The sequence below is a fragment of the Danio rerio genome, chromosome 11 (assembly GCF_049306965.1).
Source record: "Danio rerio strain Tuebingen ecotype United States chromosome 11, GRCz12tu, whole genome shotgun sequence".
NCBI classification, from domain to species: domain Eukaryota; kingdom Metazoa; phylum Chordata; class Actinopteri; order Cypriniformes; family Danionidae; genus Danio; species Danio rerio.
Genome location: NC_133186.1, coordinates 25,872,140 through 25,895,872, shown reverse-complemented (window position 1 = coordinate 25,895,872; position 23,733 = coordinate 25,872,140). Strand labels below are relative to the sequence as shown.

Below are 23,733 nucleotides of genomic sequence, written 5' to 3'. Positions count from 1 at the left end.
GAAACTGGTCATTAACAGATTTTTTTTACAGTGTAATATTTAAATGAAATAAAAAAAATTCTCATTTTAACAGTGTAAAATTATATTTTTTATAATATACTGTTACTAGCATATTACTTTTACTTAAATGGCCTTCGCTGAGACCAACATTACCTTCCGCGTTAACATGTATACTGTAAATAAAATGTGTAGTTTCAAACCCCAGTATAAAGTATTTAAAAAAGGTGTATAAACCGCTTAGCAATCAATCGACACCAAATCAGAAAGTTGAGAAAATGACACAGCTTTACTATAAAGAAAGGCGTCTCGAGCAGATTAAGTTGCAGCATTTCGTCATACACGCATACATGGTGAACAATAATGACTGACCATTCCTCTGGCCAGACTTACAGAAGAAAAAACAGTTAACCTGCATGATATACAATTTATAAAAAGCTTCTTCAGTGCACAAACGTCTAATAATAAAACAATCATAATCAACATAAATATGATTTTGCTCTAAAAAATCAAAAGGGAACAGCTGTGGCGGTTATTCTCCTCTCCGTTTTAAGGATTTTTACTAGATTATGCATGTTACCGGTTAACAAGTACACAAAATGATCTGACATTGGCAGGAAAAAGACAGAATAAGCAATATATTGACAAATATATACTGTAGATATATATTTTAGGAACATCCCAAGTTCACTACAGCTTATGGACGAAGGAACAATACGTAAAGACGGGAAAAGTGGCTGCTGAAACACAAGGCAAGGTTGGAGAAAATATGGTCAAGACGAGTTTCGATTATACCTTGACTTTACCTTACCGTGATCTACAGAAGTTATCTGTTCAAGTATAAGTCAAACAAAAGCAAGGCCTACCGTACAGAGTAAAACAGTGAAAGGCAAACGAGGAGACTATTGCTTTGAGGTTTGGAGAAAAAAAAGCAGATCTAATGGACTCAATGAGTTTCGTGAACACGACTTACAATACGAAGGCATCATAAAGGACATCGAATTCCTATCAGGAAGTCACGACCTGATATTCAGCCCTTGTAAAGAGCATGATCAGCCTGGTCGTGTCACAGGAGAAAGGCAATATGGGAGTCTACACTGTAAAAAGTGATTAGTTGGCTTTACTAAGTAAAAATGAGTAAACCTGTTGGTTTTAAAATGATTAGTTGACTTTACCTTAAAAAAGTGAGCCTTAAAATGTAAAAGCCTTAAAAAGTATGTGAACTTTATTTCAGTATGGTGACGCACTTCCAGCTCAAACAGAATATTGAGGGCTGGGGGCTTTCTTTTTGAGCATTTCCTCATAGCAAACTAACAGAACAATATTTTATATTGTAGCCATCAAACTGACCACCACTTCAGTTTGTAGGCAAATGGCCAACATTTGCCGAAACATTATTTTTTTTACTTTTATTAATTTGTTCACGGATTATTTGTTCACCTAAAGAATAACAATGTGACAGAAAAATTACAATAGAAAAATAAACATTGTAAATTTTAATGTTACATTAAGCAAACATGCTTTGTGTATAATAATATACAATATAATCCGGCCTGATCTCATGAGAAAATGTAAGTATTTTACTTTTTGTAAGTTTAGTGGCTAATTCGTAAGAATTAGTACAATCGTACAAAAATGTACGATTTTAAAAAGTAGGCGTGGCATCAAAGCCCAACCTTTAAACCCAACCGTCATTGAATGATGAGCAAATCGTACCAAATTGTACAAATTAGATCGTACAAATCCATACGAATTAGTCACTAAATCAAAACGTTACGAATTGCCGTGAGATTGCGTTAGTATAATCATAAATATTAAGTCAACTTAACAATTTCAATTTGTAGCTGGTTTGCTCACCTTTTAAAGTTGCTCACATTTCAATACAAATTATGACTAAAAATAAACATTGCACATTTTTATTTCACTTTAAGTAAATTAACTATATGCTTATTTTAAATATTTAGTCAACAACACTCACTCAAAAATCTGTTTGGCTCCTTGTTCAAAGTACTTATTTAAAGTGAGATGAATCAACACAATTATTGAGTTTTTTGGGGGACAAATTAATAAATTTGTAAAAACAATTAAGTTAACTTAATCCATATAAGTTGGGACAACATAAAAGAATTAGGTGGAACACAGCATTTTTTTTACAGAGCTTCCAAATTACAACTGGTTTACTCACTTTTTAAAGTAACTAATTGTTTTTTACAGTGTTTGGTGCAGTGGTACAAGAACAAAAATTACAAACCATTTTCTCTTGCATAACACAATTCAAATGTTGTTTACAAAAAGTATCATCCTCAGTGCAGAATGCTACAATGGTACAACTCTACAGCTTTTTTTTTTTTTGCTATTTACATCTTCAGTCGGGCGAAATCAGGACGTAAGTGACAAATTATGTCACGATTAAAATGGCAAGACACAAATTCAAACCCCCACAAAAACCACTGGCTGATCCCGAATCCACAACTGTGCATGAAGTCCTCTTTTTTGGGATGCACCAAAAAGCATTTTTATTATGAATTATTCACTTAAACAATATTTACACAACGAGGCCTTATATGAGGAACAGAAATAAAACTAAATAAATACACAATATTTCCATTTCGTGTTATGTAGAAATTGTTAAATAAACTCTAATATGTTAACACAACAGCAGTGTGATACGACATTAATACTAAAAAGAGCAGCACAACAAACGAATAAGACGTACTCTCCCTTTAATGGTGACATCACATTTCATTATTTTACATCGCCACAAACATGGTTCTCCATCAGTAAAGCACATTTTCATCCTAAATTACACAGAGAAGCTTTTATAATGTGCTAAAAGACTTTTGAGTAGGCATTGTGCAGTCATCAATAAATTATTAATATATTAGTCCCTATTGTTTTTTTTTTTTATAAATAAAATCAAGAAAATACGTAGAGGCATCCAAAAGTTTGAGATCACCAGTGAAAATGTAGTGTTGTTTTGTCATTTGATACAGCACTTTTCAATACAAATGAGATTAAAATAGTTTCAGTGTTAGAACATCTTCATATTTGGTTTGTTGCGCTTTTGTTTTAACGAACTTGAGGCCAATGAACAATAAATACATAGTTGTTTTTTTTTTGTAAATGTTCAAGAATAGCAAAGGCCACTCCATAGCTGTAAGTGATAAATAAGGATAACTTTTTCAGCTAATGAATAATTAAATCATTGACAGCTAATCAGAATCTACAACGTTAGTTGCAGACGACAAAATAAACACGAATGAAAACAAGGCTCTGAAGAACAGACTTACAGTCGTTACAATACAACGCATTGTGATAATGTCCAAGATCACATTATTTTTCACACTGTAAAAAACTATTAGTTGACTATACTTAATAATTTAACTTAAGTTAACATGTTAACTCACTTTTTTAAGTTAAATAACTGTGCGTACATATAAAAATCCACACTCAAAATAAATACACTGAAAAAAATGATGCCTGCAAAATTGTTGCAAACAATTTGCATGTTCAATTTAAACACACAAATAAAATTATATATAATAATAATATAATAATGTTCACCCTAATTAGTTTGTTTAAATTCATTCCAAAAAAATTGTTTATTTGTTTTATTACAACTAACTGTAACTTTAAAAAAAAATTGCAAATCCAAAGAATCATCTTTAAATCAGTTTTTTTCAGTGTACTTTTTGCTGCTTGTTCAAACTAATTTAAAATGGATTGAAAAGACACAATTCTAAAGTTGTGGGAAAACCTAAATGTGTTATGTTGAAACCAAATACATTTTTAAAAACTATTAGGTTAACTTATTGATTAGTGTTGTAACAATATGAAATACTTGTGTGGAATGCTACATGTTTTACAGTGCACATTTCAAGTTCCAATGGTTTTTCTCACTTTTTTTAAATAAAGTCAACTCGTCCCTTTAGAGCAATGGATTTGCTCACTTTTGAAAGTAAAGTAACTAATTGTAAAGGTTTTCTGAACGGTATTTTTGTCAAGTGTACCATAAATATCACTCACAACCTTGTTTTCACCTAAATATGATTATTAGTTATTGGTGCAAAAGAGATTGATGATCAAAGGAAAGAAGAACATCTGACCATCTGTAATGAGTAACAAAAGGCTTTAAATAATTTTATGAGTTCTTAATATTTTCCAAAATCGTCAAATGTAACTCATTTCCAGGCGCAAATAGAAAAGCTTTTCAGACTTTCAAAGTGGCCTCAGACTTTTGAACCCAACTATACACAGCAGTGCTGAAGATAAAGTAATGGCAATCATTTTGGAGCACAGGTAGAGACGAACTACAGTTACAGTGGCATGTCTTCAGGGCAGTGTCTCAGCCGCAACACTGGATCAACCCCAAACAATATATACACTTATCTTTACCTAGTGAGTTATTCATTTCTAGAAATTCCCAAGGAATAACCCAAAGATGTATTGATGCACCCCAAACTTTTGTAGACTCCCTTTACAAACTTATTCTGACACCGAAATCTTCACCCAGCTGATTTAAAAAAATGAATAAAGAAAAAAGTGATTTCATCATCATCATCATCATCATCATTATTATTATCATCATTCTCTTTTGAGGACTATATAAAGCAAGTATCTTATAAAAAAGGAATATATTATTGTTTTTAACTCTTCGTATTAAAACCTCTCCATTGTCCTTTGCGCTAAAATACTACCATGCTTCAAAATAACGATTTTTTTTTTTTGATTTACAAGTGGCGCCGTCTAACCTCAGCCTATAAATATTGGTGGCATTTTACAGTTGCAGCCAGTGAAAATATATTAACAAAGCAATGGCAGATGAAAGCATGATATCAGTCCTGTAGCACATATAAGAATAAATCTAGGACTAAATAAGTTTTCGTGAAAAAACAAAATGATGAAGATTCTAACGCCCAATTATAACCCCAAATCATAATAACAATAATACATAGTGCATAGTTTTACAAAGCACAGTAAACTGTGCCAGCACGCTATACGAATTTCATTTGTTTGTTTGTTTTTTCTGGGGGGATAAATCAATTTTAGTGTCGAAAACAAATAAAGGGATCATTCACTGCGGAAATATCAATATGATAAACCTATCTGCCGACGTTCTGCAATTGAGTCGACCCACAGTTGATATGTCACAGGTCTGGTGCTTGTATATCCATTTCTTTGATGCTAGTAGCTACAGTAGGAGGAAGAAAAGGAAAAGGCAGATTTCCAAAATAAAAAAGAAGAGCGTAAGCCACACGAAAAGCTCAAAAAGTTCGCCCCGTCGCCCTAAAGGCACACTAAAGTCTGTGTGGGGCATGGGGAAGCCTCAAACAAAGGTTTCTGGACGCCATTTTAGCTCCCCATCCCTTGTTCAGTAGGATCATGCACTCCAGTGCGTTCTATGTGAATACTCGTAATTCTCTGTGTATATATATTTATTTTCTATGCGTGTAATGGCACCCTCCGGCCCGCTGGGGGGCGCCGTGCCCAGGTTGAGGTGCTATGCCAAAGAGTAGATGGCATTGACAGGTGATGTGGCTTCTGAGCTCTCATTTCCTTCTGTCTCCTCTTTGTCCTTCTTTACTGTGTATTGGCCGATGAAGGAACCATCCTCGTTGAATTGTCCATCTCCTCCTTCGCCGTAGTCCACGAGACTGTCGTCGCTTTCTTTAACGTTCCCGTCCAGGGACGTTTGGCTGCCCTGTAACGGCTTGTTGTCTTCGTCGCTGCTGTTGGGAGGAAGAGAATAAGAGTTTGTATAAATGACAAAGGGTCTTAAGGTTTGGCTGGTTAGCATTGCGCAGTTTGCACCTGCTGGTTGACAATGTAACTACATCGTCCGGTTGTAAAAAGCATGCTTTACCCTTAACAGTCATTTAATAGAGTACATTGTAAAAATACGATTTATTTTCTGGGTCTATGTATTATATTATATTATATTATATTATATTATATTATATTATATTATATTATATTATATTATATTATATTATATTATATTATATTATATTATATTCATTCATTTTCTTTTTGCCTTAGTCCCTTTATTAATCTAGGGTCGCCACAGCGGAATGTGCCAAAAACTTATCCAGCACATGTTTTACGCAGCAGATGCACTTCCAGCTGCAACCCATCTCTGGGAAACACCCATATACTCCCATTCACACACATACACTCCGGACAATTTTAGCTTACCCAATTTTAGCTTATACCACATGTCTTTGGACTTGTGGGAGAAACTGGAGGATCCAGAGAAAAACCCACGCGAGCACAGAGAACATGCAAACTCCACAAAGAAACACCAACTGACCCAAGCGAGGCTCAAACCAGCGACCTTCTTGCTGAGAGGTGACAGTACTACGTACTGCGCCACTGCATCACCTATATTATATTATATTATATTACATTATATTATATTATATTAACTAATTTGTTTAAGTTATTGCGTTAACCAAGGCTGCATTTATTTGTAAGAAAAATACAGTAAAAACTGAAATATTTAATATTATTAAATAATAAATATTAATATTCAATATTATTATCATTTAAAATAAACAAAAATATATTTTACAGCCAAATTAAATTATTTCAGTATTTTTTTATATTATTTATTCTTGTTATAGTAACAATACATTTATTCCAGTTTTAAGTATAAATATTATATATATATATATATATATATATATATATATATATATATATATATATATATATATATATATATATTGTTATCTTTTATTATAGTTATATTTTTTTACATAAATATTGTTCAAAGTTGTTGTGCTTGATCTATTTATTCCATCCTTGCTTGAAAAAATCTAAACTTTATTCTGTTTGCAAACTTCTGAATAGCAGTGTATCTATTTCCTACATTCAGGACATTTATATATTTACACAGATTTATATAATTTGATAATTGTCCTATGACTCTAGAGAGTTATCAGTCACATGGTGTTTACTGCGGAAATGATTGGCTCCAAAGGTGAACAAAATATAAAAAAATGGCTGTAAATGTAATAGATATTAATTGCAATCCTAACAAGTAGTACTGATTTAGCTTTTTTTGCTAAATAACTAGCATAAGGTAAGATAAATAAAGCTGTTAACAAATACTGAAATCTGCTGAAGTGATTCAATGCATTTGACACTTTGAAAGGAGAAGAAACCTAATAAACAGCATTACAATGGCAAACTTCTACATGATACGTGGAGTCTTTTGCTTTTTCAGGTTAACCATGCTGAACAAAAAACTGCATCTGACTCTTGAGAAGCATCAAAAAGAAAAGAAAACCCTTAGGTGAAATGTAATACTAAAGACAAAGAAAAACTTACAGCTCCACGGCTCTCTGTATCCTATAAGTAATGTCATGGCTTTAAGTGGTTGATAGTTGTAATATATTATCACAGGTAGATCATTAATCAAACACATGCCTCCGCTATTAAACTGGACTTCTGAAGTGTCATGCATTATGATCTGGGACCTACATCAACCCAGAAGCATCAGAAAAACGGAAAAAAAAAAATCAATGCAACACTTATCAAATCTTTAAAATTGCTGACTTCACACTGAGGTCCTTCTTTAATTCCATGTAATACCTATGGACCTTGTTGTAAACTGCTTTACAGATGCGATGTTAAATCGAAATATTGTAAATAATGCACTTTGTCTGCTCACAAAACATGGTTTACAACCAGGCTCCATGGTATTATTCATTTCTGCGGGTCATAAAAATGCTTTTACCAACTCTATAAACAAGAAGAGGTTCTGCATCAGACATGTGTACATTACATTATTAGTATGATATTATTATGATACGGTTCTCTGCATGCGCATGACAACTGGAAATTCATGGCCATTTAGTTATTATCTTTAGAGTCAATAACGCACATTAAAAAAAATCTTGCTTTTTTCACCAAAGGAACTCTGTGCACCAGCAAGAGTTCAGGGAATCATCATAAGAATGTGTTTTTGATTCAATCGATCAGTCCTCACACTCTCGCACATTTTTATTACCTTAGGAAGTGACACAAAACTATTTTTTAATCAGAGAAAGCAACCTGTATTATATTTTGCACATCATTTTTGACAGAATTTGGGAAACCAGAGATGACATAATGCACACCTTCATTTTAATGAGGGTTTGTTTTATACTAAATAATTTGTTTATATTTATTTATTTACATTTATTATGTGGTTACACTGTACAATAAGGTCTTATTTGCTAACATAAGTAGCATTAAAAGTGAGAAATATATATTTTTACAGTGTTTAGAGTTTTTTTTACAGCATTAGCCTTTATTAATATTTGTTTATAAACAAATAATAATTCAAATTAGTACATTGTGTAGTATTTTATTATTACCTACTGTAGTTAAACTATATTAAACCAAATTAATTATAATGGTAAAGTAAAAAAAAAAAACATATTAGAGAATAACAGAAATTTATTAATAAACAAAAAATATACACAGTTAAAGATAGAATTGTTAGCTCCCCTGAATTATATATCCCCTGGTTATTTTTCCCCCAATTTCTGTTTAACGGAGAGAAGATTTTTTTTCAACAAATTTCTAAACATAATGGTTTTAATAACTAATTTCTAATACCTGATTTAATTTATCTTTGCCATAATGGCAGTAAATAATATTTTAGACACTTCAATACAGCTTAAAGTGACATTTAAAGGCTTTACTAGGTTAATCAGATTAACTAGGCAAGATAGGATAATTAGGCAAAACATTGTATAAGAGTGGATATAATTTTGACCTTAAAATTGTATTTAAAATTTTTTAAAACTGCCTTTGTTCTAGCCGAAATAAAACAAATAAGACTTTCTACAGTAGAAAAAATATAAATTGGAAATATTGTGAAAATTTCCTTGCTCTGTTACACATCATTTGGGAAATATTTCAAAAGCGAAAAAAATTCAAAGGGGGGCTAATAATTCTGACTTGAACCATATGCCTGTCAGACAAAGTAAAACATATAAAACAAATGTAATATAAATACAAATAGAATAGAAATGCACTAATATATTAACAAAAATAATAAATACACATTTTCTTTTATTCTAAATAAAAATAAAATATTTCTATTTTTGTTATTTCCATTCAGCTTAACTTGATGTATTTAATAAAAATTAAAATCTTAAACACAAATTAATTCAATCTCTATGGTCATACTAATAAAACAAAAGCTGACAAGAACACAACATTTTTTTCAAACCTTGCCTTAAAAAAAAAGAAAATAAACTAAAAATAAAGTCTAATTCAAACTGTTAATAAAAACTACAATGATACACTGGAAAACCCAAAAAGTTAAGGTAACTCAATTCATTTGAGGAAACCGATTGCTACAAACAACGAGTTTAAAAACTAATCCCAATGAGTACTGGGAACTTATTCCATCTGAGTAAATGAAGCATTTTAAACACAATAAAACCCAATAAATGAAGAGAACACAAATCAACTGAGTTCTGGAAAACTCAATAAGTTAAGGCAAATCAAACCGTTTGAGGAAACCGATTGCTACAAACAATTTAAGTTAATAAAAAACTAATCTATGTGAGAACTGTGAACTTACTTCATTTAGGTTAAAGTAATAAGGTATTCAATTAACTTCAACACTGAGTTCAAAACTCTTTTCTAATGAGTAGAATTAACTTTCTGTAAATTTTGAGTTAACTGCACTCATTTCATTCGATAAAGTTGACTCTTGGGTTTTACAGTGCAATACTACTAGTCTTGCTCTATTTTTAATTGCATTAAACACACTACACTTAAAGCAATAAATTTAGTTAATGCATTTACTTAGTAAACAGTCACACTTTGAAAATCACTCATGTTAGAATGACAGGAAAGTATATGAGTTACCAATAAATGTTATGCTTTCAATCATTAATCAACGCTAATGGAGAAGGACATGTGTTAATCGATTAAAATCAAAAGCTCAAAGCAACAAAATAAAGCTTTAGATCATGATTAGCGAGTCCAAAGTGCCGCTCTTTCCATACCTTTCCCTTTCAAGAGACCTTCATTGGACCAACGGGAATGGAAAACACCCAAGAAAAAAATACGATTAAGGGAGGGAAAAAAGTGAGAACAAAATGATGAATAAAACCAAACATCTGTGTCATCAAAGAGGCAACTAGAAGGAAAAAATTAAACGATGCAGCGAACATCACAATTATAAACAGCTCTCAGCAAATAATCTGTCAAATAATAAGCTTTGTGTTTGTTTATTTTCTAGATGCAGCATCCTATTGAATACAGATTAGGGCTCTGATCTCCAGCAGACTCTCCTCTCGGATTGTAGGAAATGCATTATCAATTCTGAAAGCCAAAGGGTATCAAAGACTCAACTGACTGAAAATTCATTTTTCTAGCAAAAGTCCAATTGCATGCAAGAACACGTTCAGCTGAGTTTCCTCTCAGAAAAAAATAAAGCAGAATCATTTTCATGTTTCATGCATGTTTCTGACCACAGCCGTCCTGACATTGAATACTGTGTTCTGTGGTTTCTATTGAACAACATTTCAAGGGTGTTAAACGTGATGAGGAACTTTGGTTGAAACAATATAACCTTGACATCACAGTGCTGGCTTTTAAAATATTAATCTTATAATGAAAACCAATGAATCATGATTATATATATCTAGTTTTTGTATATAACAAAAGACAAAAATTATTTTAAAAGGAATAAAATGCTTGAGTACTTGACATTTTTGTTCAGGTCAAAGCTTTTAACACTTACTCCAATTCACTCTCATAAAGGAATGTCTTTTTATGAAGTATGTTAAAAGTGCACTCTTCTTAGTGAAGCAGGCTGACTGTTATTATAACACATTGTGTCCTAACCAGGCGCAATGTTCCCAGCGACAAGTAGTTTTGACACATTCCCACTCCTAACTTGTAAAACTTTAACGCTTGGTCACTTTTTTTTTAGCAGGTCTTTGGTCATTTTTCGACATGCAGTGTCCTAATTATTACATAAAGTCAATGGTCACTTTATTAGGAACAGTTTTTGCCTTCACTGCTGACTTATTTGTTGTGGCACAAAATAATTAAGGTTTTGAAAACATTCCTCAGGCATTTTGGACCATACTAATACAAAAGTGTCACATTACATTTTTTCATTTTTTGGATGATGATTCATCAGCGATTAAAACAACTTGTATAAATCCAGGGTTGCAGTCTTATATCTTTAATTCATATAACAACTGTTGCATTGTGGATAAATACATTTGTGTGCACTAACACCTAGTTTATCTGAGGTATAAGACATGATTACTATTGTAAAGGCCATTCTCAGGGGTAAAAACCATTCAATTCACTAAATTCCTCTATTCTTTAGAAGACTTGGAATACAATACAAGGGCTCATCATGTAAAGTTGGGTTATAATTCAAAAATTATCACTATATATATATATATTTTATAAAAATGATAACGGCTGTTTGATAAATGCTCAATAATATTTATACTTTGCTTAACGCTGCGGAGGCATTTTGCAGCCAACACTTCTGGTCGCACACGTTGTACAAGTTTACAGCCATACAGTGTTAGTTGCACTTGGAGGAGTAGGAAAAAATAGGTAAAAGAATAAGGTCACAGTCACAGACACTGTTGACAAGAAACATCACTAAACTACAGTAGTCGTGGAGCTACTTTGTTTTTTTTACAATCCGACACAAAACAAAGCAACGTGCACTTCAAAGTGCGCAGACGACTCGTGCCATCAAAAACAGGCAACTCCACAAACCTGTTTCCTCATTAAAACAATGGCACCCTCGTGAAGATGCTAAGAAAGACCCAAACAAGTGTTGGTAAACCAACTAAAACAGCAAATGCTAAAAAAGGATTAAGATTGCTTTTTTGTTTATTATTTTTTATTTATATTGTCAAACAGCTAAAACATTTCACAAAATGAGTTGAATCAGCTGCACAAAGGGATTGGCATGCTAAAAAATCCTTTGAATTGACAGATATAAAGATTTGACATTTATTATGATAATTATCGATATTGACTGATATGAAATAAATGATCGTGATAATTTATTTTGCCATATCGCCCAGCTCAAAGTACATGCCTCACAAATCTCTCTTTTAAATAAATATTTTCTATAGGATGCTTTGCAATATTTTATTTTTGTGCCTATACATTAGTTTAGTCAGTACTGAAGCCAATTCTGCAGCAAATCTAACAAAAATAACAAAAATTAGTAGCCCAATTTATATGTTAAAATATAACATAAAAATATTACATATTTTGTTTTAAAAAGAGCAAAAATCAAGAGAGACAAAAATTTGCATGAATTTAAATGTATTGTCTATTTCTAAAGATGTTCATTGGCTAAAATATGATTTTAATAAACAATATATGTTTAATAAACCTATTTAGTTCAAATGCACCAAATTATATTAACTATATTCACATTGAAGAAATGGATAAAAATGTTTATGTTCTAAATTAGGTTAAATTGGGTAGTTTTCTCTCAACATGACTTTATTGGTATTTGATAGGTATAATTACATTGTTTACAAATGCAAAGAAGAAAAAAAAATGCACATTTATTTGGCACACAAGGCAAAGTGACCCATTAAAAACTAACCTTAAATTAAGGTTAAGGTAAAAGGTAAAAACCTTGTAATAAATACAATGGTTTTGCTACACTATAACTATAGTCTAACCAAGGCATCTGTATTACTTTATACTATAAACTGTGGTTACTACACTTTTACAACAATAAAAACAGGATGATTCATTTTGAAAAGGGGCTAAATAATGGAGTACACTGCATGTTAAAAATATGACACCAAAGATTAACCCTGTATAACCCGAACTTCAAGTTTGGAGTGAGAACATGTTGAGCAGTTTGCTGTCCCTAAAAAGCAAAATAGCTGCAAAATGCCACACAATCACAGCCATTTATGGCTAATTTATAAACCTAAAAACATCCTGTCACTAGCCACACCTGAGCTGCTAGCATCCTCCTTTTAGCACTAGCTGTTTTATCGCATTGTGTTTGGTTAGGACACAAGTATTTGCTTTTGTAAAATTGTTGGATTGCATCCCATAAATAGAGAGATTGTGAAGTTTAACACCTTTGAAGGGCTCAATCGCTGATCAGACAGTAGCTTTAGTCCCTCAAACACTGATCAGACGGCAGCATTAGCCGCTGTTCTGTCATCCACTTGTATGCTAACTGATAACATGCTCAGGCTGAGATGATGTGCTGAAACCAAATACCTGTTCTCGTTCCTTAAAAACCCAGCCGCCAATTTGAAAGACGAGAGGGAAGAAAAGGGTTCATGAAGATGGAGTTGGTCAATCACATGTTACATGGAAAGAGAAGTTAGTGCTAGAGTCGCTGCATAAGCCTTAGCATAGCGAAGCTAATTAGTTATTGAACATCTGTGGTCTCAAAGAATTAGCTTTGACTAACTGTTTTACGTGAGAAATGGCTAAAAAGGGGCATGACCAGTTTTAATAAACATGATTTTGTCAAAACCGTTAGAGAATGTTTTATATTAGTGATTTAGAGCAGTGTTTCTCAACCACGTTCCTAGAGGCCCACCAACACTGCATGTTTTGGATGTCTCCTTTGTCTGTCACACCCATAACAGGTCTTTCAGTCTCTGCTAAAGAGCTGATGATCTAATTCAGGTGTGTTTGGTTAAGGAGACATGGACAATGTGCAGAGCTGGTGGTCTTGTGGTTGACAAACCCTGATTTAGAGGATTATGACAAAATAAAGTATAAATATGTGAAATGTAAAAGATTATACACCAAACATCAAAGTTAAAAGCTGCTAGCAAATTTAGCTCATTACAATGGCACAGCAATCTACACTGTCATCCAATATATACAATGTCAGGTTTCCCAACACTGCATACGCAACATGACGGATAGCTATAAGCTTTTTGGACTAGCAAACTTTTTGTACTCAGGTTGTCGTATATATTGAAATTTGAAACACACACTTGCAACAAAATGATAAATAGATGTTGGTTTTTTAACATTGCCCCAATGAACATCCGCTGATGTAAACAAAAGCCAACGGGATCAGAGTGGGACCAAGCTGGAGCGCTCACCCTAATCCCCCCGGCAATTACAATTGGCTTAAGATTGGCAATGAAATGTACCAAGCAGAACATGGGAATTTTTTTTTTAAAAAGTCATCGAGCACCAGTGTTTTTTTTTTAACCTGGAGTTATTTTATTTCATATAAAAAATGCCATGGTAATTAAGTTAAACATGTTGGACTGCTAAAATCTCACACACACACACACACACACACACACACACACACACACACACACACACACACACACACACACACACACACACACACACACACACACACACACACACACACACACACACACACACACACACACACACACACTTTTATTAGTAATTACTAAATATAATTACATTTTTCTAATAGTATTTAAAAATATAAATTTTTAGTTTTTTATATTTATATATGTTTAACATATAATTGAGCTTGTTTAATAAAACAATACAATATGGTCAGTTTTTGTTTTATTTTTATCAAAATATTTTTATAAAATGAAGAATTAAATTTAAATAAGACTTTGCAAATATAATCTGAATCAAGTCATCAAAAGTTACTTATAAAATATTAATAATTATATAAAGAATACTAAAGTAACACTGTGGAATGCTGGATGCTACTGTTTGTTGAGGCATTTTAAAGTTTGAAGTTGCACTGATTTCCTCTTGCCATTATTACAGGGTTTGCACAGTTACGAGCTCAGTCTGCTATAGAGATGTGGTGTGGATCAGTACAGAACTCATTTACAGAAGCTGATGTTTCAGAGGAGGCAGATCAGACGCTCACTAGAGAGTCTTTAACTTCATGACAACCGCAGTTTCCAGAGGCTCGACAGCACTGATTTCCAGCCTCTGGTCATTGAACTGAGAAGTATTACACTTCAGCAAGTAAAACAGAGGTCTCATTAAATGTAATGTTTATGTCACTTGCTGTTTAGTATTGCTTTGGTTGAAATGGTTAGATGTTATTATTTGTTTAAAATTAGAAAGAGATAGATATTTTCCCCTCGGCGTAGTGAGGGCTATTTTCGGAACCTGTAATGGGTGAAACAAAATAATTCATCAACAGCATAAACAGCACAGAAGGCATATAAACACTAAGGCATATGATATACAATGCTCTTCTCTCCTCATTTCTTATTTGAGTGATCAAAAGTGTCAAACTTACTGATAGTCAAATGATCCATCTTGGTCTTTATGATCGACGGGATCTAAGGGGAGGTCTTTCTTCTCTCTCACTGATAACAAAATACATATAAGTCATGTTAAAAATATATTTTACATTGCATATACATTTCAAGTGGTTCAAAGCTATTAATGTAAAGAAATTATTCCCAAGCATAACCAAGGCGAATTACTACATTTTTCAGAGCAAGGTTCCTAAGTACAATTATCATAAAAATATTAAAGAAAATAAAACTAATTTCATCTGAATATGGTTCCTCATTCAAAAATAAAACAATAAAAATCGTGTCTTTTTCAATAAAATGAAATAAAATATTTTTACATCACATCGGCTATTGATCAACCAATATATATATAGCTCAAGACAAAACGATTAGCCCCTTTGAAAAAAAAAAAACCCAAAGTTTAAGTTTTTATCCAACTATCACAATCACCAGTGATCTAATCCAGCAGATCGCTGGAGAACTACACATCTGTAACTGAACTGGATGATAAATGCCTGCACCTCACACACACCAGCTCCTGATTCCCCCTGATTACAGACATAGTTGGAAGCTCATAAAGGACTGATTTTCAGGATTATATATGCATTGCACTCACACAAACACATTGCTGAGTCTTGTTATCCTGTAGTATTACCAAGCATTAGGAATTCCTTTTGTCTAGTCTATCCGTGCCTGTTGACCTTCTTCTTGTTTTTGTCTGGGACCCCGACTACTCTTCTGGATTGCCCTTAAAGTTCTGCTAAAGTTCTGCTTGGACTGTCTATTTGTGTTTAAGTTTAATAAAGACGCTGCATTTGGATCCTCAACTCCGTTGTCACCCGACATACTGTTATACCAACAGATTTTAAAATTATAACAGTTTTAATAAATTATTTATTTCTTTTTTCTTCGTCATGATGACAATGCATAATACTTCAATAGTTTTTTTGGCAGCTACTATTATTTAGCAACATAAAGGCTCAACTAGGTTACTCAGACAGCGGGCAGCTAGCTCTCTGCAACTCGCACATGGTCGCCCACTGAAGCTAAGTAGGGCTGTGCCCGGTCAGTAAAGCTAGGTTTCTGTTGGACGTGTTGTTAGTGAGACCAACAGGGGGTGCTTAACCTGTAGTCTGTGTGGGACCTAATGCCCCAGTAAATTGATGGGGACTCTATACTGCTCATTGGATAAGACTCTCTGTGGTCTTTAAAAATACCAGGATGTCCCTTGAAAAGAGTAGGGGTTTAACCCTGACATCCTGGTGAAATTTGCCTACTGGCTTCTGTCCATCATGGTCTTCTAACCATCCCAAAATCATAATTGGCTTCATCACTCTGTCTCCTTTCCATCAATGTCTGGTGTGTGGTGTGCGGTCTGGCGCAATATGGCTGCCGTTGCGATATCCAGGTGGATGCTGTACACTGGTGGTGGATGAGGAGATTCCCCCCAAAAATGTGTGTAGAGACTTTTGAGTTTTCCAGAAAAGTGCTATATAAATGTAAGGAATTATAATTATTATTATTATTATTATTCAGGTTAACTAGGCAAGTTGGGTTAATTAGGCAAATGATTGGAAAACAATAGTTTGTTCTGTTGACCTTAAAATGATTTTTAATTACAATTTTTTAAGGAGGACTAATAATTGTACCTTTAATATAGTAATGAACTATGCTGTTTGTTTACCTGGGTATTTTCCTCCACGACTCCTCTTGATGAAACAAACAATGAGCAGAATCAGAACCAATAAAGCGACGGCACACATCAACCCAATGAACCAGCCCTGAGTAGCGATGTCTTCCTGCTCCTTATAGGCTGTTAACATACAAACACAGAAGGAGACAAGAGAGAAAAAGAGAAGCACACAATAAAATGTTTAAACTTTACAACATCAAGAATAGAAGAAGCAACTTCCACAGATCATCTCACACATTAAAAACCTGGTTCTGTTCCTGCATGATTTATAGAGGCAGGAGAACAGCTGAATGCAGAAACACCAAAGCGAGAGCCTAATAAATCTCACTGACTCTCAGCAACATGCTGGAGTCATTTGACAGCCATCCTTTATCAAAAACACATTAGCAGTGAGAACATTGGTTCTGGATTTGAATTACCCATCCTGATAATAACATCAGAGCACAGGAAGAGTTATCTGATGAAAACGGAAACCCGGTAAAAGCCAGCAGCAAATACTCTCCTTTTCAAAAAGCACTTGTTTTAATAGTGGCACACTTGGTCTTTCCTGATATTATAAAGTGGTCAGAGAGACGATACGATATTTTGTGAGATGATGAGATTTTTTTAAAAGATGTCTTTTATGCTCAAAAGAACATTAAGAAATTGTATATTCTTTAGCATTATTACAATTTCAAACACTATCTGTTTTCTATTCAAATGTATATAAAAAAAGGAATTTATTCCTGTGACTCCAAGCTATATGTCTGCATCATCAATAGAAACTCTAAAGTCTAAAGTGTCCCATAATGTTTTAGAAACCATTCTAACATGCTGAAAAAAATATAATATCAATGTTGAAATTACACCAGCATTCTATCACTACTTTCCTGTCTGCCTGGTATGCGTGAATGTTCCACTATTTGAAATATTGTTAATACTTTTATTCTCTTTTCTCCATTTATGTTAAGCTGCTTTTTGACAGTTAAAAGCTAATGACAAAACTAAGGCTCATTCAAATAACTCTAATATGCTGATTTAAAAAAAAAAAGCATTACTATCAAAGTTGACATCTGTTGAGCTGCTTTATTAAAAATTATGAATGTTTAGATGAATAGAAAGTTTAAAAGAACATAATTTATTCCAAATATATATTTTAACAATCTTTACTATTAATTTGTATTAATTTAATGCACAAATTTGAAAAAATAAATTAAATGAAAATATAGAATAAAATAAAATAATTTTACATTAATACAGGGCAACAAATGGGTTCATTCAAACTGATCTGATTTAAGCAAATAAATTATAAACCTTTAAGGACAGTTGGTTAGCTCTGAAGTTAATCATTTGAGTTAACAAATCATATCTCTTCAAATTCAACTTTTAATTCAACTTTTAAAATCAAAACAAGCAAACAAACAAAAAACATAAGTGTTTAAGTAAAATTTGTGCAGAAAAACTACATTACCCATGATGCTGTAAAATGCAGAAAATTAAGCAATCCGATAAAGCAATCAGAGAGTATCACTGAGAAACATGTGGCAGCACTTAAGCTCCACCCACTTCTTTGAATCATCACAAATAGCATAAACAAGCCATTCTCCATACACTCCTACTACGTATATGCATATTTTCCAATACACGTGAAATATATTATTTTTATAGATAAAACCAACAATTTTAAATGAATAATTGTTTTTTTCTCATTTGATTTTTTTTTTTTGTCTAATTTTCAAACTTATAATTCACATTGTACCTGGTTAGTTGAGTAGGGTCTCTCTGTGGACTGCAAGACAGGGATGTAACATGAAGGTGCCTTAAGGGCGTAACTTGTAGTATGTTAGAGGCGTAACTTGAAGTTATGGAGACATGTCAAAACTCTGTTGTCGGCAAGATGGGGCTGTACATCAGTCAATAATGACTACACCTACTCCACACCCAAACCCAACCATCACAGTTATTAACGTCTATTCCAACCACAACCTTAATCCCAACCATCACAGTTATCAACATCTACACCTTCCCCAAACCTAAACACAACTATCACAGTTATTAACATCTACACCTTCCCCAAACCTAATCCCAACCATCACAGTTATTAACATCTACACCTTCCCCAAACCTAATCCCAACCATCACAGTTATTAACATCTACACCTTCTCCAAACCTAAACACATCCATTACAGTTATTAACATCTATACCAGGGGTGTCCAAATTCTGTCCTGGAGGGCTGGTGTCCTGTAGATTTTAGCTCCAACTTAGAAAACCTAGTAAGAGCTTGATTAACTAGCCCAGGTGTCTTAGATTGGGGTTGGGACAAAACTTTGCAGGACACCGGCCCTCCTGGTCCAAGTTTGGACACCCCTGGTCTATACCTACCACAACCCTAAACCCAACCATCATCGTTATTAATGTCTACACCTTCTCCAAACCTAAACCTAACCATCACACACTGTAAAAAACCATCCTTAATTTTACGGTTTATTTCCGGCAGCTGGAGTGCCGATAAAAAAAAAAGAGTAAAATGACAGCTGTTAAATAACATAAATTTACTGAAAAATAACAGAGGTTGAATTACAGAAATGTACTAGAAATTTACATTTAAGGAAATTTCTGTAATGTAATGTTCGTTATTGTACAGTAAGTTTCTGTAATTTAACAGACGTAATTTTACATTTTTACTCCAGCTGCCAGAAATAAACTGCCGTAAATGTATAGATTTTTAAAAAAGTTTTAACGTACAGCATGAGTTGTGGAGACTTTCATACTTGACATGCTTGCTATTGTACTGTTTTTTGCAATCACAGGGGGCAACGCCAAGTAGGCTACATGTCATGACAAACAGATGAAGAAGTCAGCAAGTTGCGTTAGTTATTATTATAATAATATATCAAATGAATTGGTTGTGGATAAATTTGGAGAAAACTCATGAAAACATGCTCACTGGTAAGTATTTTAGCCATCTTGTGAACAACATCTCGCATGGTTTATTGGGATCTCGACAAGTTACGCCCCTTCCTCTTGCACCCCCGTCCTGCTGTTCGCAGACAGATACACTTGGGTTAGTTTGGTTAATGGCTTTTAACTTTTTTAACATTTCTTTTTATGAATCCATTTCTGGTAAAACAGTGGAGACTTAAGTCTTTTATAATATAAATAACAATGTAATATCACCCAAAAACTCTATTTTAATTAGCCTGATAATAGTGCTGTTTTATGTGTGCAAAATCACAGAGGGATCTATCAATGAGAGGAGCAAACTATAAAGCTGATGGCTTGGATTATTATGAGCTAGAAGTTCTATATCTGATAAACAGAGCAAACATCCTACTTAAAATGACATTTACACGGCTCAAGGATCCATATCATCACAATGATCAATAGCTTATTGAACCGGCGCTTTAAATGTCATGAGATTTCATCTTGGTCACAACACCTTAGGCGCATATGCATCTTGCTGGGAAAATAAGTTTGCTAATGGATCTGAAGCTTCGAAAATAATGAGAACAATGTGCCAAGCATTAAAGAGGTAGTAAACATCTAAATGTAATTTCTGTCATCATTTACTCTCCCTCATGCTGTTGCAGAAATGTGTTTATCTATGGAAAACAAGGTGAAATATTTCTGTCCTTCCATTGTAAGATTGTGAAGATCTCTCAAACATAAAAGTTTTTCAAAAATTCTCAGTAATTTACAATTCTGTAGACAAACTGCTCAACTGCATTAATTTATTAGCTTTAAGTATGTGTTTAAACATTTAAACTATTTAAACAGAACTATTTAAGAATGTTCTCCACAGTGCTCCAGTTTGCGGGAAATGGACACTTTTCAAATTTCAGAAGCGATTTGTATCAAATTCTAGTATCATGACAACCCTAGTGCAAACTAAACTAAAACTTAAACTATTAGGCTAGCCAGCTAATAGTTTCATGGTACAGGCCCCTAGATGACAAATGAAAACAAATCTCCTTTGTTCTTGCAGAAGCTCAACCGTGCCATACAGCCTTCAAGAATGAACCTCATTGGCTTTCAAGCATCAAGCAAACATACTTAACCATTTTTGATTAATTTTTAATGTCATAAACATTGTTTACTGATTAACATTTATATGTGAATTAAAGTCTAAACTAAATCTATTCTATACAACTAAATCTATATATATATATATATATATATTTATCTTTATGAAGTTTTGACAGTTGTTTAGTGAAAAGACTGAAATCTTTGATATTATCTTTGTTTTTGTTTTAGAATAACATGAGACTGAATAATTGATGACAGAAGATTAATTTTGAGGTGAACTAATACTGATAATGTTTAGTTTTTTTCTCACAGGAATCGAACCCATACCCTAATGCCATCCTATACAAGTTACCATTGACAGTAACCCATCAGTAAGTCCATTTGGTTCAGAAGATCACACGTAGAACCCTTTGCTCCTCCCACAGGTCCTGGCCACCCCTCACCTCTGCCTGTCTCGAACGTGACATAGTCGCTGCTGATGGAGTTGTGCTCATGCGAATAGACCCGCAACCGATACTTGGCCCCAGCCACCAGCCCAGCCAGCTTAATGTGAGGCTGCTGGTTTACTTGAATGCTCGTCATCGACCCATTACCTTCAAGAGGAGACACAAGACAGGTGCCCATCAAACCAGGCTAAGCTAAGAGCACGACGGCAGGCCATGTTTGTCAATTGAGGAAATGTGCTGCATCCCTTTCACTCTATGCGAGCATATTTTAAGCATGCTGAGAGCGAAAATACCGGAATATCTTCGCTCGGCGCACATCAAAGTCTGGCACTGGTGTATTAGGGGCATCATTTGCTTCAGTGATGCCTGTTAAAAGCTTTGAAGTGAAGCTGCTGCTTAATATCTCACACTGGGTTTGCTGTAATGAAGTATGGAGTGGAGGGAGGCGCACCTTGTCTCAATTACTCATAGACCTCATTTCAACTCAGGGGAAGTGGATAGACAAATCCCACAAATCCCAATGGCATTGTCAAGAGGTGGGCGTGATGTTCCAGTGAGGTTCCTTGATGTACATGAGGAACCCAAAAATGAAATCATCATGCACTATGCAACTCATTGGCTTCGAGTCTGCATATCCACAATGTGACCAACCTTTGAAGCAAGCAGCCATTGGATTATACAATATGCATGGCGGAATTCAATTGCAGTGTCTGAAAGTGCAGATCCAGGACCAGTGAATGTACTGGAAACTACAGCAAAGATGAAAGTAAGTACTTGTCTATTTTGACAAATACCATCTATGCAAAAACACAACAAACAAAAACCTCAATATATTTTAGTGTTTTGTAGATACAGCATTAATTTCAATGCTTGCAAGGCACAGATGTTTTGAGAAACTTAATTCTCTGATGTTACACATATGTGGTTTGCTAGCATCTGCACAAACATATTTGCATAAAGTCATCTGATTGGCTGACGCCTGTGTTGGCACTTCAAAGGATGAAAGTTTTACAATTTCTGCTTTGAGTAATGGACCCAACGTGACTCGACAGAGACAAATTCAGTTGAGGAACACAATGTCGCTCTATTCAAAGTAAAACAGTTGCATTAGTTTAGTCTAAACCAGGGCTGTCCAAACTCGGTCCTGGAGGGCCGCTGTCCTGCAGATTTTAGCTCCAACTTGCTTCAACATACCTGCAAGGATGTTTCTAGACCTAGATTAGCTAGGCAAGCTGTGTCTGATTGGGGTTGGAGCTAAACTTTGCCAGACAACGGCCCTCCAGGACCGAGTCTGAAACTCCCTGGTCTAAACAAAAGTCTAACATCTAAAAGCAATCAGACGGATTAAATTAGTATTTTATAATTATAGTCATTAATAAAATACTTTCACATGTTTTCAAAAATTAAGTGATAGATTGAGTGTCAAGCTACAACAAATATAATGTAAGATCGAATTAAGCATGCAAAATTAAATATCCAGTCTCTACTGATATCCAACTTGAAGTCTAAGGCCCCGTTGACACTGCCAGTTGAATGTGACCCAATCCCGATTTTTTTTTTGCTTATGTGTGATCAGATCTGTTCTATGACTGTGTAAACACGAAAAAAACGTATGCATTCGAATATTCAGAGATCGGTTTCAGGCCTCCTCCATATGTGGAAATAAATGAGATATAAATTGCATACGTGACAATGCAACTATCATGTAAACAGGCAGATCGGATTTATTGAGGCATTCATTTTGTACTTTATTAAACTTTTGACAATCTGGTACTTCTCTGTGGTTTAATGACGTAAAAGGATGGGAGTGTGTGTGTTCATCCTAAAATTTCGGACCCACTGCTCCTCATTAAAGCCCACCACAATTTTCTCCCACCAGACCTGAGATCTCTCTCGTACCCACTAATTTCTCTGAATGGCGGAGGACACCATACACAAACCATAGTCGCAAGCCGCGATGACGGCCATTTCCCTTCTCCTCCACCTCAAAATTATTTTAAAGTTGGGTGAACTTCACATAATTCGCAAAGCTAAAAGACAATTTCTTCCATCGTGGTTAGTGTGGCGCAAATGCTAGATGCGCCACATGCATGCTTTAAATTGTATGGCAAGAGTAAACCCATGAATCGGATATAGGTCACAATTTTAAAAATTGTGTAAACGGACAGGCAAAAAAAAAATCATATAGGCAACAAATTAGAATTGGGCATTAAGACCTGACAGTGTAAACATGGCCTAATATTAGTTCATAGTTGATGTAGTATTGTTATTTCATAATAGGGAATTTTCACACCTGACTTGTTTGGAATGTTTGTTTTGGAGCCTCATACAGTTTGTTTAGG

At 34.0% G+C, this 23,733-nt stretch overlaps 1 protein-coding gene across 51 annotated transcripts in view; it reads right to left on the bottom strand.

Moving 5' to 3' along the window:
• Nucleotides 1–267: 267 nt before the first annotated feature.
• Nucleotides 268–23,733, bottom strand: part of nfasca (neurofascin homolog (chicken) a) — a 171,735-nt gene continuing 148,269 nt past the window's right edge. For 18 of the 51 annotated variants that reach the window (XM_073915413.1, XM_073915424.1, XM_073915407.1 and 15 more), the window contains 3 exons: nt 16,930–17,058; nt 15,245–15,314; nt 268–5,726 (listed from right to left, as the gene is read on the bottom strand). In XM_073915413.1, coding sequence (XP_073771514.1) covers nt 5,498–5,726; nt 15,245–15,314; nt 16,930–17,058 — 428 coding nt within the window. In that variant the 3' untranslated portion in view covers nt 268–5,497. 51 annotated transcript variants of the gene reach the window in all.